Genomic DNA, 17,667 nt, shown 5'->3' with positions numbered 1-17,667 from the left:
TATTTCTTCTTTGATCTATTTTCTTTATAAAGGACCTCACAGTCCTGAGAGTAGCTCTGGACAGATGGCACCTTTCCCAAATGAATTCTCTCTAATACCCCAATTCCTTTTCCAATAGAAGCAAAAAGAATAGGTAAGGATCTCAGTTTATCTTGCCACAGTTAATAGAAAAATTTCTTTATGGTTTGTATTAGCTTTTGCTATAGATTGAATGTTTATGTCTCCCCAAAATTCATATGTTGAATCCTAATGCCTAATGTGATGGTATTAGGAGGTATTAGGAGGTGGGGCCTTTGGGAGGTGATTAGATCATGATGGTGGAGCTCTTCTGAATGGATTAGTGCCCTTATGAAAGAGGCCTGAGAGAGATCCCTTGCCTTTTCCACCAGTAAGGTTATAATGAGAAGACATCTGACTGTGAGGAAGTGAGCTCTGCTTAAACATTGAATCTGCTGGTGCTTTGATCTTGGACTTCCTAGCATCCAGAAATGTGAGAAATAAGTTTCTGTTTATAAGCCACCCAGTCTATGATATTTTTGTTAGCACAGCCTGAACAGACTAAGACAGCTTCCTTGGGCTGCTGTAACAAATTACCACAAACTTGATAGCTTAAAACAGCAGGTTTTTATTCTCTCACAGTTTTGGGGGCTAGAAGTTCTAAATCAAAGTGTTGGCAGAAAAAAAAAAAAATAGTGTTGGCAGGGCCAAGCTCTCTCTGAATGCTCTAGGGTAGGATCCTTCCCTGCTTCATCTTAGTTTCTGGTGGTTGCTGGCAATCCTTGGTATTCCTTGGCTTGTATCACTCCCATCTCTCCTGTCATCAGTTGGCATTCTCCGTGTGTGTGTGTGTGTGTGTGTGTGTGTGTGTGTGTGTATCCAAATTTCCTTCTTCTTATAAGGGCACTAGTCATTGGATTAGGACCCACCAATATCCAGTATGACCTCATCTTGATTTCATTATACCTGCAAAGACCTTATTTCCAAATAAGGTCAGTTTCACAGGTCCGGGGGTTAGAAATTGAACATATCTTTTTGGTGGACACAATTCAACCCACAGAAGTATTCTCTATTCAGACTCCTCACATGGGCATTTAGTGTGACTCCATATTCTAGTCCCATCTCCTGCTATCCATCCTCTATGACTTGGTTCATGCAGATCCTGCTCTACATTAGAATGGCTTCCTCATGCCATCCTCCTTCCCCTTTATCATTTTCTCTATTCTTTAAAACCTTTATCGGATGAATTTCTTACATGACTCCTTTCCTAGTACCACCAACCAAATGTGATTCCTTGTATTTCTGCCCTTGTTTTCCCTCTTTTAATTACATTTCTGTAGTTGTTTTAATTCCTCCAACTAGAAAGTACGTTGCTTGAAAGAAGAAAGTGTCTACTTATCTCTATAATCCCACAATAGTTCTATGCTTTGCACATAACAGAATCACAAAATCAGAGAAAAATAGATGTCTTAAAAATACAAGACTTGTGTATTTTAAGCCTGTTAGAATAGGTGAAAACCTTTGTTTATATCCTCTTTTGCTGATTTCTCTCTGCTTCAAACAAGAAGAGTGTTTGGTGTAAAAGCAGTGTACCAAACGTAAGCAGATAAAGGCAATTATTCTGACTTCAGGCTGTGGCTCACTTTGTGATCTTTGGAAAGCTGGCAGCCATGTCAGTTTTACCAATTAATAAAAGTGGAGCTTACATGAAAAATTCACAGATGAGAGGTTCCAAAGAATAATTATCATTGAATAATGTTCAAGTGCAATTGCTTGGTTTTTTTACTCCAACCTTACTTGGACCCAAACTGAAATGAACACTAAAATCCTAATGATAAGAAGACAAATGTGAAATGGTTTAATAAGGGATGCTGCTAAAAATGAAAAGCCCAAGTCTGTCATCTTTATTTCCCAGTCTTGGATTTTAAAAATGGAACAATGTTAGTCAAAGACCCTGCTGTAGGTTATACGTGTTTATGTATAAGGTTTGTGTATATACATAAGTATGTGTATATACATATACATATGTTAATTTCTATTCCGTGTTGTGTATGTATTTAACTAAATTACAAGTATGCCATAATTAATAATGAGGTACATGATTTTCACTTTTCTTTTCAACATATAGTGAAAGAATCGCTAGCCCTTCTTGGTAGTCCTTTGCTTCTTAGGGATGTCTTGATTCTTTTATAAGGCTGACTATCCACCACAGCTTTCGATCCCTTCCTCACTTATATATATGCATATATCTGCCCATGATTACATTGCATTTTGTTTTAAATTTTTTCTGTTATGATAGACAACAGATTATCTCGGGGCTAGTTTTTCTGTTTGTAATAATGAGCTAATGAGAGTTGTTTATTGGTAAAATCATTTTGGCATCCCTTCCTAAGCAGGGATGACAAATGCAAACCCACATCATATATAAGACAATTGCTATTTTGCCTTAAAAAGATTGTTGTGTATTACCAGTTTTTCTATAACCCAGAGATTCCCCACCTATGACATTATCCCTTTTGGCATTCAGTACTGTTGCCCATGTTCAGATTCTCGTTATTACTAATACTGATTGCTGGTTGGTTTTCCAGACTGTGTTGTGTTGTGACATCAGCAGATTTCGAGTACTGTGGTAAGGGTCTCTGTCAAGTACAGTTGGCTATTGTAATATGGCTATCCTTGATTATTTTAATTAGCTGTTTTCCAGTTTTTCATTAGGATTTAAATTAGATTTCTTACTATGATGGCTCTTGACAGATGTGCTATACTTGTCCAGAAACTTGTCGAGTGTTTTCACCTTTAGTTTCCAAAGCATGTAATACTAAATGATGCCATTGCATCTTTGGGTGCTGGGGTTGTTTTTCTTTTTTTATGTCATATAAAAAGGTACATGGCAGGTATAGCGGACAAAATGTGGCCAGAGTGAAGACCCCATCTCTAAGGAAAAACTGATATCTCTGGTTGGCAGTGTGGCCATTCTACATGGTATTTTTTATAGAGTTGCATAAATAGTGGACTAAATCTTTCTTTAGAAAACAGTTGGGCATATGTTAAATGGTCTCTGAGAATTTGTACTGTGCTTTTTAGTAAACTCTAAATTTGGACCAAGAGAGCTCTATACTGATACCAGTCATTTTCACACATTTCAGAATCAGTGAGATACTCTACTTCTTTTGTATTTTGTCTGTATAATAGGAATGCTATCCTTGCTTCATAAAGGGTTCAATTCAATTCAGCAGTTTTTGAGTATCCAGTCCCTTCCTCTCCAAATAGTTTACAATCTAGCAGAAGGGATATAAGTACATGAATAACTATGAGACAAGAAAAAATATTATTTTATTTCTGTAAACACTGGGAATTTTATCATCATCTGATATCTAATCAGGTTTCTTTGGCCTTTTTTCTCTTTTATCGAGGAGAAAACAGAGAGATAATATACTGAGATTTATGGGTCCTTGCTCACTTAAGTGCATAATGAATGTCATTAATTAACCCATTTCTTTACTGATTCGACAAATATTTATTTTTATCAATTTGATGTACCAAGTTCTGTTTTTGACTCTGAGAATGTAGAGGTGAGTAAGACCAGGCACTTTTCCTCAAGCATGTCACAGCCTGTTGGAGAGTAATAATAGTTACTAAGATACAGTATGAGAAATTATACTATCTAGATATGTACAGGGCACTCTCTGAACACAGAACAAGGAAAAAGAAACTAGGTGACTTTAGTCAAGAAAGGCCATCAGTTACAAAGAATATAAAAGACATCCAGGGAGAAAAAAATGGTACAATTACTTCTATTTTTTTTTATTTTAAAAAATTATATATTTCAAATTTTCCAAGATTTGTATAGATTACTTATATAATCATGAATGAAAATATTATTTTAAATGTTTGAACATGCGAAGGGAGGCCTAGGCATTTTTTAAAGTGCCTTTTAGAGTGCCCCTTATCTGCAATCAACCAAGACAAATGTAGGATCATTTCATTAAGACTGAAGGAAAGGGAGAGGCCCTATCATGTTTCTGTTGAGCAGGATGAAATGAAAATTACTTGTATAGATTTGTACTATGAATTATATCACATAAAATAGTATTAGTGGTTTCTTAAAATAATTATTTCAATTTTGACACTATAAAGTGACTATAAAGAGGTAAAAGCTTTTTTTTTTTTTTTACAAATGAATTTATTTACAAAACAAAGATAGACTCACAGACATAGAAAACAAACTTATGGTTACCAAAGAGGGTGGGGAGGGGGGCGAGTGGAGATAAATGAGGAGATTGGGATTAACAGATACAACTACTATATATAAAACAGATAAACTACAGGGACCTACCGCATAGCACAGGGAACTCTACTCAATATCTTGTAATAACTTACGATGGAAAAGAATCTGAAAAAGAATATATATATATACATATGTAATATATACACACACGTATTAACAGTCTCTTTTTTGTACACTTGAAACTAACACAACATTGTAAATTAACTATACATCAGTTGAAAAAGAAAAAAGGGAAGAAAAAAGAAATAAAATGTTTTAATAAATAAATTTAAAAGAAATTATTCGAATTAATGTCTCACCTTGGGAAGCTCTCCATAATTTAAGATTTAAAGACTTACATTCAGTCGATTAAACAAGTATGTATTGAGCATCTAATGTGTGCCAGACACTGTTCTAAGCCTTGGAACAGTGAACAGCAGTGAACAAACCAGATGAAAACCCATGTCCTCTAAGAACATACGCTTACTTTCTTCAGGGGGGAGATAACTAATAGATCAATGATAAAATATGGTATGTTGTAGTGTGTGCCATGGAGAAAAATAAAGCAGGAAATGGAGTTAGATGTTTTGGGGAAGGTGAGGGAGTTGGTCTCTGAAAGCATGGTTATTGCTAAGACAATATTTGGAAGGAGTCCTGAAGTAGGGTTAGGGAGCAAGCCATGCGGGGATCCAGAGGAAGAGAATCCAGGCCAAGGGAACCGCAACTGCGAAATCCCTGAGATGGGAACGTGATTCTCGGGTTGAAGGAACAGGCAGGAGCCCAGTGGGGCTGGGACTGTGGGGAGGGTAGCAGGAGAGGATCCAGAAAGGGAGCGGGGCCAGATTCTGTCGTCCTTCTTGGCCACGGTGAGGACGGGGCTCTGGCTCTAAATGAGGTGACAGCCACCCGAGGGTTTGGGGCAGAAAAGAGGCATCACCTGATCAAAAACCTGACACCAGCTCCTGGGTTAAGGTGACTCCGGAAGACAAGGGTAGAGCCAGGAGACCAGGTACAAGGCTATTGCAGAATTCCAGGCAAGAGAAGATGGTGACTGGGACCAGGGTGGTGTGGAGGTGTGAGAAGCAATGAGATGATAGACACTCCTGAAACCTGGTACCTTGGTGATCACTGCTCCTTGCACTCTGTCAGTAAGCTCCATTCCGAGTATCTCACTCTGACTAGCCCTCCCTAACTAGGACTTCCTTCTCCCACCTAACTCCCAACACATTTTAAAACCACGTTAGAAGCTACAATTCGTTGATCCTGTCACCTTTTCATTGTCCCTCCTGACTTCCTTTCCTTCCTTATTCAGCTTGGATTCCATGGTCCCATTGTACGTTGTTGACCTCACCCAGCAAAACCACAATCTCATTAATTACAACTCTGCTTACTCGATATCTGGACCCTGACAAATGAACATCAAGGGAGAAAAACACAAAGATGCTATTGCCCTCACTTTGACCATAGCAGAAGGGGGACCCTTGGGGTTTCCCGACAATCCCATTTTCCAAGTCCATTCACTTTCCCTAGCCAACTGTTCCATACCTTCTCTTCCTCAAATTCCCAAACCTCTTTCATCTTCCTTGTCAGCTTTTTACTCCACTGAGAAAATAAAAGTAACCAGAAAAGAACTACTCTGTGTATCCACCACAACTGCCCACCCGTATTCTCTGCTGTCACTGTGGCTGAACTTGTTTCTATCTGAGGCAAGTTCTTCCACTTCTATACTAGATCATTCCATTCTCACCTAGTCAAGACATTGCTTTAGCAAATGTTCCATCTCTCTCAAACAAACATGACGCTATAATTGCCATCTTAAAAAAAATCCTCCCTTTTACCCTGTCCCTTTCTCTAGCTACCACCCTATATCTTGCCTCCCCCCTTAGAGCAACGCTCTTCAAGATCTGCCTACACTCATCGTTTATACTTCTGCTCCTCTCATTCTTATTTAAACTCACTACAGCTAGGCGTTGGTGCCCACCATTGCCTGACCTGCTGTTGTCAAGGTTACCATGACTTCCAAGTTGGTAAACAAGTGACCACTTCTCAGTCCTCATCTGATTTGATGCAGACGATCGCTGCCTCCATTTTTTAAAGTTCTTTCTTCATTTGGCTGCCAGGACACCTGATTTCACTGGTTTTGCTCCTACTTCACTGGCCCAACTTTCTCAGTCTGCCTTGCTAATGCCTCTCATCTTTCTAGCCTCTGTCAGAGTTCCTTAGATCTCCTTTCTCTGTCTAAGCTTACTTTAGGTGATCTCACTAAAGTTCATGGTTTCAAATATCAATCATATACCGATGACCCCTGACATTTAGCTCCAGTTCCAGCCTCTGCCCAGAATTCCTGACAAACATCAACAGCCTGCTCGCCATCTCCCTTTAGATGACGTCTAAAGCTTTATGTGTCTAAAACCAGAGTCCAGATACTCACCCCCTGAATATGCTCCTCCTGCATTTTTCCTTAGTAAGTGGCATTTCTAAACTTTCAGTTGCTGAATAATTTTGGAGTCACCCTGAACTCCTCTCTTTCTCTCATGCCCCAGATCCAATCCGTACACAAATCATGCCAGTCCATGCTTTCAAGAACTGGCCATTTCTTAAAACATATGCTAATGTGCCTAAATGATTACCATAGTTTTATCCTTTGAAACTCATTTAGATTTTTAGAAACACCTACAAGTCACAACAAGTTTTATGACTGTGGTTTGTAATAAAATCTGTATAATTCACATTTCAGTCAAAAATAAAATGTAAATATAAAACAAGAAATGGCTTTCTTGAGTGATTTGTAAATATCCCTGAAAGCCAATTCTAAAATAATAGTTTCAAAACTGAGCGACATCAATGGAATGAATAACTTACCAAATCATCACTAACAGGGATGCTGTTTATTTACTTTTAGTTTTATAGGTTCTGGATTATTGTTTAAAATTTATCTCCATTCTGTATACTTACAATTAACAGTAACATTTCACGAGTAATACAAAGACTTATTTATTGTTCTTTAACGTTGATAAGAGTATTGACTCTGCAACCATACAGCTTGGGTTCAGTACTGGTTCTGTTATTAGCTGGAAAGCTGCATTCTCACAGACAATTTCCTTAAATGCTCTGTGCCTCAGTTTTTCTATCTGTAAAATGATAAGAGTGCTTACCCCAGGATTTCTTAATAGGATTAAATGCGTTCATGTACTTAAATGTTTAGGATAGTACCTGGCACAGAGTAAGAGATAGGAATGGTACTAGCAATAAAAGAATTATATGGCAGATTCTTTGTTACTAGAAGCCCTCAGGGAACTTGAGGCTTAATAGAAAATCTGAAAGGTTAAAGACATTATGAGGTTTTCGAGATTGTTCGAGACAACCATAAAAGAGATATCTGAAGGCAATAGGTATTAGTTATCTACAAAGTGAGAGAACTGACCAACAAGTGCTATAGACATTCAAGTGAGAAAGATTACTTCTATCAACAGCAGGTTAAGATAATTTATGGTGAAAGTTTTGTGTTTTAAATGTTCGGTTTCAGTTACAATAAAACTGAGATCTGTACTCATAAAGCACCAATATTGACATATGAACATGTAGAAGCATAGGATTTTAGTACAAACTGCTAATTGTAGAGCTTTGATTAGATGCTGTAGGAAACATAGATACCTATTTATGTGTCTATAAGAAGCTTCCATTTATATTGGTACCACTACCCACTGAACTATCACAGTGTTCATCAAGTTATTTATTACGAGTATCCATTATATATCACTGTGGGCTTTTCTTCTTCCTGGCACAATTATACATTATTGAAGATGTGTATTTAGTCAACAATTAGTAAGTGAATACCTGCCCTGGGCAAGACACAGTCTTCTCATGCTAAGAACCTATATCGCCAAATAAAAATATAAGATTGCTATAGTGACGTTGTTATTTATGCCTTTCAAGTAGACATGCTTTCCTGAAATGGAATTAATTGCCATTAGCCCCAGAACTGTGAAGCTTTGTATAAAGTGGACAAAGTATTTTCAAAGTTTGTCCCCAGGACAGGGGAAAAAACAGTCCTAACGCGTTGCTTCCCTCTTTTCCCCTCTAGTTGGCACGCCACAACAAACTCCTACAGCAGATGCTCAAACCAGGATCCGATCCAGATGACGGAGATGAAGCCTTAAAGTATTATGCCAACCACACTGCACAGATCGAGGTAACCATCTATATTGTTTCTTGAATGGGACCCACTGTGAAAAGATATGTTTACTTTCTCTTTCAGACCATTTTCATGATTGTTTCCTAGAACAACGAAGTCGAGTTGAGTGATGTAAACTGTAAAAGTATATATACCAAAAGAAGAGATGTGAGCAGTCACTTGTGAGAAATTCATGTGCACCTCTTTCAAAGTTGTCTTTATTTTTTGACCAGAAATATATGCAAATTCTCTTTTATAATTAATAAGGTTGTTTTTTTGTTTTGGTCCTGGAAGAAATCATTGCAGAGCAGTGATATTTTAGAGACAGGATTATTACAGTGGATATTATCATTCAAGAAATGGTTTCTTTTTAAAAACTATGGAAAGCTTATTAAAGTAGAGATCTCTGTGTAAGAAAGTGTTCAGAAGGGTGGGAAAAACAGAAGGCACTAGTAAAGTTTTCATATTGATAGCATGAGCTTGAAATGGTTTAACAGTGTCCATTTCACTTTGCAGCGATTCAGTCCCACCCCCGTAAATGAGACCTTATTGAAGGGCTGGTGGCAGTTCAGGAGGTGTGGGTCAACATGGCCTTAATCATTTTGCGTTGTGAGACCCATCTGGCTGTCGTTTACTAGCTATGGTATCATTTTGACACTGGTTGGCAGAGCTAATCAGGCAGAAGTGAGCAGGGTAGTTGACGCCTGTCACTCGTAATTTACATTCACACATGCATTCATTTTGGCAGAGATAGTTTTAGTTTTCAGCAGAGAGCATGATGGCGTCACTGCTATTAACTCTCAGGGTACATAATCACTGTACCTCCTTGTTTACTGTTGCCAAACCTCTGCAATAATGAGAATCATTACTTTGTGTCTCGAAATGAATCCCTCGCTCATGTTCATAAGCATCAATAGCTTTGGTGGTAGACTTGACTTAGTGCAGTGCGTGAGCTGGACCAGCAGCAAAAACATTGCTCCCTGCATCAGGTGCTTAGGAACTGGGAAGCTGGCGAAGTCAGCAAGCCGGAGGAATTGATACGAATAAATCATCAAACCACCAAGGTTCTGCAGAAGGTCCCAGAGGCCAGAGTACAAAGCCAGTGATTAGAAGAGGCTATCAGGAATGGTAGACAGAATGGGCAGGTAGAATAGCAGGTGGGCCAGAGGTAGAGGTTGGGTTAATACTTGTGTGTGAGAGACAGAGGTGGTTATTGAAGTTGGACTTCTATTGGTTCCCAGCAGTGAGGAGAGATTTAGCTGTAAATACATATATTTGGTAAATGTTTACTGAGCCTTTACTCTTTACCAATTACATACACATAGAGAAGGTCATTCTGTGTAGTAATTGTATAAACAAAGGCCAATGAAATTTAGAGAAAATCGTAATTAACTGTGCCTGGGGAGTTTCAGGATGGATTTCACAGAGAAGGTTGTCATAAAGTATATATTAAAAGAATAAGTAGAGGTTTCTCTCTACTAAAATTTGGGCATGGGATTTCAGGTAGAATTAAATGAAGGGAAGGTGAAAGAACATAGGAAGGGGAATGACTCTCTTCAAAAGATTACTGAAGTTGCTGTTTGGAAAAGGGATTGGAAAAGGGAATGAGGCAAAGAATGCAGGTAGACGAAATAGGAAGATAGAAAAGGGAGAAATGGTTGTACTGAAGACGACTTGATTGGAGAAAGTAGACACACATATATTATAACACACACACACATACACATGTAAACGGCTTGATGATTGATGTTGGATTGCACATGTAAGGTGAGGGAAATACTGGGGAAAAGGATGCCCCTGGGGCTTCTGGTTTGAATAAATGGACAGAAATTGGTGTTATGCATGGAGATCCTAGCTTTGGCAGTTAAAATGTACAGGAAGATCATTTGTTGATTCTTGGATAAATTGAATTTGAGGTGACTTTGAGGAATGCATTAAGTTGGATATAGAAGTTAAGGGTTCAAAGGAGTAGTCTGAGTTGATGATCTAAATTCTTCCCTTTGACCAATCCTCATGCCCTCCTTCCTTCAGGCATTCATTAATTTCATCCCAGTATGCTCCCACGGCAGTTTGATCATTCTGTTAATGTGTCATGTTGGAATACTGTTAGCTTCTTCTGGGTAACTTGTTCCCTATTTGAGGCAGAAGCTAGCCTTGATCATCCTTTTATTTCCAAAACTGAACACTGTTCTTGGAGCCTAACCATAATAATGAGTATTGTTGAAAATAATAGTTTCTCTATATGTTATAGACTCAAAGACCCTGGGAAGTAGGAAGGACCTTGTGGGTTACCTAGTCTGTTCACCTATCCAAGGAGGAATTGCTTTATAAGGATCCTGTTTCTGCTTTAAATTCTTCCTGTGATAGTGATCTTACCACTTCCGGAGGAAACATCCAATTTGGAATAACTCCAATAATTAGAAAGTTATTTTTTGATAAAACATGCACTCTAGCCCACTTTTATGTTTGCCTACTGTTCCGAATATTTGCTACCCTGTCAACACGACAGGCTTACCTCTAACATTTGAAGAACCATTGTGATTAGTAAGCAATACAAGCTTTTATAGATAGGGATTCATGTTGTTTTTTCACTTTGAATTTCCCAGGACTCCTCGCCTAAGGACTGAATAAGCATTTGTTGAATAAGTATATTTTAAAAAGTATACATTTTTGGCTTTTTACAGTTAACGCATTCCCATCTCTTTCAGTAATCCCTCCAGTCTGTCAATGCCCCTTGTAAAATGTAACAACCAAGATCAAACATAACGTGTCCTAAAGGGGCTGAAAAGCTTGGCTTATAGTAATCAGAACATTATTTCTTAAATGCACCCTGAGTTTTTTTAAAAATGTTTGACATTGTTGGATCAAGTAAACCTTTTTTTCCCCACACATGGTTGCTTACCATACCAAAGAGGTCCAATTCTTCTTTTGTACAATTGATTTTTTTAGCCTATGTTCAAGAATTTTATTTACCACTACAAATTTCTTCTTTGTTTTATGATAGTATTCTAGTATGTGGTCTGTGTATATAACATATCATTTAAGGTAGCTTCAGTTACAAGTAAAAGAATACCAGACTGACAATTTTTTAAACAATAAAAATGTTTGATTATCCCGCATAATGGGAAGTCTGGAGGTACCAGTAGTTCTATAATTGATTAAATGACTCAGTGATGTCAAACACTCAGACCTTTTCCATCTCTTCTGCTAAGTCTTCCTTTTTATGCTGGTGATATGTCACTTCATGGTTGCAAAATGGCTGCCAAAGTTTTAAGTATCATCACCACCTTTTGTTCTAGGCAGGAAGAAAGACGGTACAGCAAAAAAGAGCTTTTGTGTTGTGTATTTGATTTTTTGTTGTTATTTTATCTGTCTCATGTGGCTTTCTGCCTTTTCAGGAAGCAAAATCTTTCCTGGGAGCACCTTGCAACCCCAGGATATTTCTCCTTATGCCTCATTTCCCAGAGCTAGGCTATTTGCTCCTCACCATACCAGTCAAAGGGAAATAGAATGACTCTTTTGCCTTAAACCAATCCTGTGATTCATTCTTGAGGGCTAGGTAGAGTACATAAATATGAAGCTTGAGACTTAGTCTACACAAACCCTTGTGACATAGGAAAGCTGTATGAAAACATTTACCCTGGGTTTTGCTGTTGTTGTTGTTTAAAGTTAAATTCTTACAAATACCAAATAAGAGAAGTACAAAATAATGACTATTCACATCTGGGTATATGCTTGAATGGAAGTTATACCTACAAAAATATGTCTTGCCACATTTTAATGACATGACGCATTTTTCTCTGTAGAACTCAGGCACATCATGTTGTATATGTCATTTGTTCCCCAACAGCCCTTTTTAGGAAGAACAGGCTAACAGCAGGTTAAAAATATACCAAGTGCTGTGCTTAAGATTACATAACCAGTCACTTGCCAGTTAAGACCCTCTTAGTTCTCTGATGTACTTCATGAACATAAAAATGCGTGGCAAGAGTTTAATGCTAATCCAGAAAGAATAAAGATTTTCTTTTGTTATTTATAACAAAATATAATACTTATAATACGTTAGTCCAGTTAATTTCTCTCATTTAAAGAGAAAAATGTAAAGGACTATTTCAGATACTTCAAGTTGGTACATTTTTTTCATAACTGAAGTCCTAAAGTATCATTAATAAAGTCATGCTAAAAACAGAAAATAGGGCTTCCCCGGTGGCGCAGTGGTTGAGAGTCCGCCTGCCGATACAGGGGACACGTGTTCGTGCCCCGGTCCGGGAAGATCCTACATGCCGCGGAGCGGCTGGGCCCGTGAGCCATGGCCGCTGAGCCTGCGCGTCCGGAGCCTGTGCTCTGCAACGGGTGAGGCCACAACAGTGAGAGGCCCGCGTAAAGCAAAAAAAAAAAAAAAAAAACAGAAAATAGTTTAAGACCATCCAAAGCCTTAAAGAAATGCAAATTAATGTTTTCAGATTGTTCGGCATGATAGGACAATGGAACAAATAGTGTTTCCTGTCCCCAATATATGTGAATACCTCACGCGAGAATCCAAGTGCCGTGTGTTCAATACCACGGAAAGGGATGAACAAGGAAGTAAAGTGAATGACTTTTTCCAGCAAACGGAAGATCTCTACAATGAGATGAAGTGGCAGAAGAAAATCAGGAGTAAGTACAGTAAACTGAAATGGTTCATTTTGAGCATAATGATAGATACCTTGGTACTTCAGGATAACTGACAGTATTCGTTTCAATTGGTTCTTAATTTCTTGCCATCTGATGTTACTGAAATCGTTTATAGGCTTAAGATTGTAAGCTCAGTCTGCAACTGAAGCCAAGACACCTGTGGCTTAAGGAAAACAGAAAGCTCTGACTAATTAGATCATCTTTTAGTGCTGATCCTATAGTTTTATAAATATTATGACATCCAAGATTGCAGCTGTATGTTTCAGCCTTGGAACAGCTGCAAGTTTGAAGTGCGTGAATAGGCCCTGACTGGCCTTAACAGTCAGTGAATGGGGTGGAGAGATGTCGGCACCAGCACTTTTGTCCTCTTGTGTTTCTGATCTTATGATTGAGTAGATTGTTTAATATTTTCTTCTGAGAGTCATTCTATCTTTCAACATATCTGTACCTCAGCAAATCAAAGTAAAAATTGTGTGACACTTGCATTCACATAGGGCACGGTTACAATGTCACAGTTAAAAGTTACCATAATACAGTTACCATTACTTATTTCTCAGGTCTCCAGTCTATTTGGAAATATTATGTAACAACCTAAATGGGGAAAGAATTTGGAAAAGAATAGATACATGTATATGGATAATTGAATCACTTTGCTGAACACCTGAAACTAACACAACGTTGTTAATCAACTATGCTCCAATATAAAATAAAAAGTTTACAAAAAATTGAAAAATTTTCAAGTTTAAAATAAAGTTTATTTTCCCAGATGAGAAATATCATGAGTTTTTAACAAAAATTGATAGGGGAAAACTCTTGATTAAGTCTTTTCTGACTTTTGGGAAGGTTTTCCAGATAGGCAGGCATATGTTCTCAATACCTCTACTCAACAGTGCTTCATCATTTTAGTTTCCTAGGAACTTCAGTGATTGTGGTTTATGAACTTGGTTGAACTTGAGACATAGCATCTTTGGATAAAGATTGTAGCATGCGTTGTCACACTTCTTAGCAGAATATTTGAAAAAATATAGAAATTACTCTCCCTTAGCATTTTACCATGTAGAACCTTATGGAATTCAGAGAAAATTTTGGGTATCCAGAATACATATGAAAACTCAGTTTGATAAGCATACTTTTTGTTCTTGACAACAAGTAAATTGAATAATGAGCCAGTGCTTGTAGGATCTGTGCTTTTTTAGATAAATGTTTTGTCATTTATCAAAAAACAAATCTTGGGACTTCCCTGGTGGTCCAGTGGTTAAGACTCCACCCTCCCAATGCAGGGGGCCCAGGTTCAATCCCTGGTCAGGGAACTAGATCCTGCGTGCTGCAACTAAGAGCCCTCATGCTGCAACTAAAGGAGCCCACATGCCCCAACTGAAAGATCCTGCCATGCCGCAACTGAGACCCGGTGCAGACAAATAAATAAATAAATACGTTTTAAAAAATCTTAAAATAATTTCCAACATACAGTTTACTTTCAAAATTTGGAAGAGCAGCTATGATCAGGTTACAGACAGATCTAATTCATTTGACGGATTTGTTATTACAAATGTATGCATCAACATCTGATTTTGTCTCAATATTCTGCTTTTTAAAATGAGGACTCCTAATTCAGGAACGATGGAGAGGCAGATGTTTACAATTTATGACCCATTAGTCAACTAAATCCCGTGGCTAATCATAGCCTACTCCAGTGCTGGAATGCTCCATCCCAAGAGAAGAAAAACAAGAAGTGCTGAAGGGAAGTGTAGTTTATAAGTAAGGAACAGACTTGAGATTGGAATTCACAGAACATAATTTGAAAAGCTTACAATTTCTATTTGAAAATTGAGATGTCTTTCCCCCTCAGTCGACTCCAGTACTTTAAATCTGATGTTAAGCTATTAAGAGTTAGAGAATGGACAAGACTCGAATAAGTCATGTGTCAAACTTACATGCATGACGTATCTGTTCAGTTCTTTAGGAGAGGTGAAAACAACTGAGTTTTGGTTTATGTAAATGTCAGTTGTGTTCAGTAGATGCATCTGCTAATTCATTTCTGACGACAGATACAGAATCCTATTTCTGAAAATATTCAGCAAAGCCTCTCTCACTTATTGGTAGTTCTTGTTGTATCTTTCATTTACTTCTGCTGTTGCAAACCCAACAAGTTCCCGGGAAGCCTAAAGGTTTAAAACTTAGTGTTATAAATCACTAGTTCCCAGTAAACAGTTCTATGCCGTGCTGTTAAGTTTCAGAGTTCCAGGTAGCTGTGACTGTGATTTGGAGTTTTCACCAGAGATAAATCTGTGCAAGGGGTGGGGAGTTTTATTTTACTTCGAGACACGGGAGTGAGACCAATTTATCAATATTACTAAATTACACAGCAATGTATACCATTCCATTAAAAGGGGCCCCAGGCGGCTGCTAAACTCTCTTCCCCCCTAATCTGTTCTAGGGATAAATTAAATAGAATTCATATAGAATCATCTTTCCTGACCACCTTTAGCAATTGCAGAATTACTCATCCTTCTACAATGGCTTAGATGTAAACTGGCTAAAGGAGAAAGAAGGAATCAAATAGAAAACTCCTTTTTGGTATCGATTATAAATGTTCTAAAATAAGTCGTAGTTTTATAGTAGTTTACAAAAATGCATTCAGTAAAATGTTATTTCAGTAGGGCTCCTGTGTTGAAATCAAAATTCATTTTCTGTTCTGTTCCACTGTGCTTCTTTCCCGCTAGGTAATCCTGCCCTGTTCTGGTTCTCAAGGCACATTTCTCTCTGGGGGAGCATCTCCTTCAACCTGGCTGTGTTCATCAACTTAGCTGTGGCTCTCTTCTACCCATTTGGGGATGATGGAGATGAAGGCAAGTGCTTGTCTGTCTTTAAATGATAAGTATTTCTGAGTCTGAAACAATACTCTTGATGCATGCCCTAACTATCTAGACCTTCCCAATTACAACAATTACAATCTTGTTGAACAGATTCATTGGAAATAGAGAATGATGGCAAGGAGAGTAGGCAAAAAACGATGGTCAATATAAATGTTTTTCAAAAAGCTCATATACAGAAGAGCTAGTAGAGCTATATTATATATTGACAAATAAGGCAATGAAAAAATTATTTGTACATAATTTTTGTGACTGAAAGCATTTTTATACTGTATTGTTTCAATTACATAAATATATGGGGAAAATGAGAGGGATGTATGCCAAAATGTTGACTGAGATAAATAAGTAGAATCTCTAGTTTACTCTCTTCTCTTTGCTTTCCGTGTTGTCTGAGGTTTCTACAAGGAGCAGGCAAGTAATCTGAAAAGAAGTTTTTAAATGTACAGGGTAAGACCGAATATGATAATAGAACATAAAGGATATTGACTATGAAGTTAATTTTATTAAACGAACAATACATGAGGTTTTGCAAAAGCAAGGACAGGAGAAATTATCCCATGTTAAGTGAAATGGGAAATAATAGGAGAGGTATGCTAAAGGGTGGGACTGTGGGAATTAAGTTTTGTTTAAATCTGGCAAAAGTGCATATGGGAAAGTATGTCACAGGCTTGGGATACAGTCCGGTCAATAACTTTGGAATGGGTGTTGAAAGAATGGCTTGAAGGACAAGATGGGAGATGCCAGCAAACAATCACCACAAGGTGCTTTTGTATCTCATCTGTTCATAGGATTATATGAGAATCTAATGAGATGCTATAGGTACAGCGGTTAGAATAGCGGCTGGTGAGCGTGCCGTAAAGCTTAGCTGTCGATGTTGTTTGTTGTTACAAGATAAATAATAGTACTACAATGGGAAGCTCAGTGAAAAGGATGGTATGACACGAGCAACAGGTGTTTAAGCCTATTTCAGATGAACTGGAGGTGAGCAGGAAGGGAAATGGGAGTGTGCTGGTAATTTATTATTTCAAAGATCCGTACAGACAGCAGATATCAAAGTTCTAGCCTTTGGGTATAATCTGAGTGGTCATAAAAAGTTTGACTCTTTTAGAAGGTACGCCAGTGCTAATAAAAGAAGAATATTTGGCAGTGGAGTGGATGTGTGAGTTAAATAGCAACGAAAACATAGCAAATATTTGGCCGCCCTGTGTAGGGAAGTTGCAAATACAGCAGGAAGTGGAAACAGCTTTCTCTTCATTGTGTTTAGTCTCCTTTAGTGATGATAGCCCTCTTGGCGTAGAAGAACGTAACTCTTGTTACGGGGAGAAGTCCAGCCGGAAATGATAAATTAGTATCATGTGCACAAGGAGTGCTGAGAGTAGATCGTAGTGTCCCGGTTAATAGAAGCATAACGCCTTAGATGTGGAAGCAGTTCTGGAATCATCTAATATCCAGTCATCATTTGACACATACAGAGATGGAAGCCCAGAGAAGCTGAAGAATGGCAGATCTCAGAGTAGAAGGTTAACGCTTTTGTTTACAATCTAGGACTTTTCTCCGGGGATGGTTAGGTTGGGAGTGTGTAGGTAGCAGGTGCCCCTTTATACAGGACATCATCTTCCCTGAGTTCCATTCCATGATATCCCTTACGAGACCACCAGAACCGAAGTATACAGCCTCCGCTG

The 17,667-nt window shown here is 38.0% G+C and overlaps 1 protein-coding gene across 4 annotated transcripts in view; it reads left to right on the top strand.

The window, feature by feature from the left end:
- The window catches only part of ITPR2 (inositol 1,4,5-trisphosphate receptor type 2), a 562,910-nt gene that overhangs the window by 441,873 nt on the left and 103,370 nt on the right, over nt 1-17,667 (top strand). For all 4 annotated transcript variants that reach the window (XR_002645176.2, XM_089919972.1, XM_022577817.3 and 1 more), the window contains 3 exons: nt 8,349-8,456; nt 12,902-13,094; nt 15,836-15,961. Coding sequence is in view for 3 of the 4 variants with exons in the window: in XM_089919972.1 (XP_089776098.1) it covers nt 8,349-8,456; nt 12,902-13,094; nt 15,836-15,961 (427 nt within the window). In the remaining variant the exon portion in view is untranslated. The remainder of the gene's footprint in view (nt 1-8,348; nt 8,457-12,901; nt 13,095-15,835; nt 15,962-17,667) is intronic.

Source organism: Delphinapterus leucas, chromosome 11 (assembly GCF_059928025.1).
Source record: "Delphinapterus leucas isolate spDelLeu-1000000601 "Yukka" chromosome 11, BTC_Dleu_Yukka2, whole genome shotgun sequence".
Taxonomy (NCBI): domain Eukaryota; kingdom Metazoa; phylum Chordata; class Mammalia; order Artiodactyla; family Monodontidae; genus Delphinapterus; species Delphinapterus leucas.
This window is presented reverse-complemented; position numbering and strand designations above follow the sequence as displayed.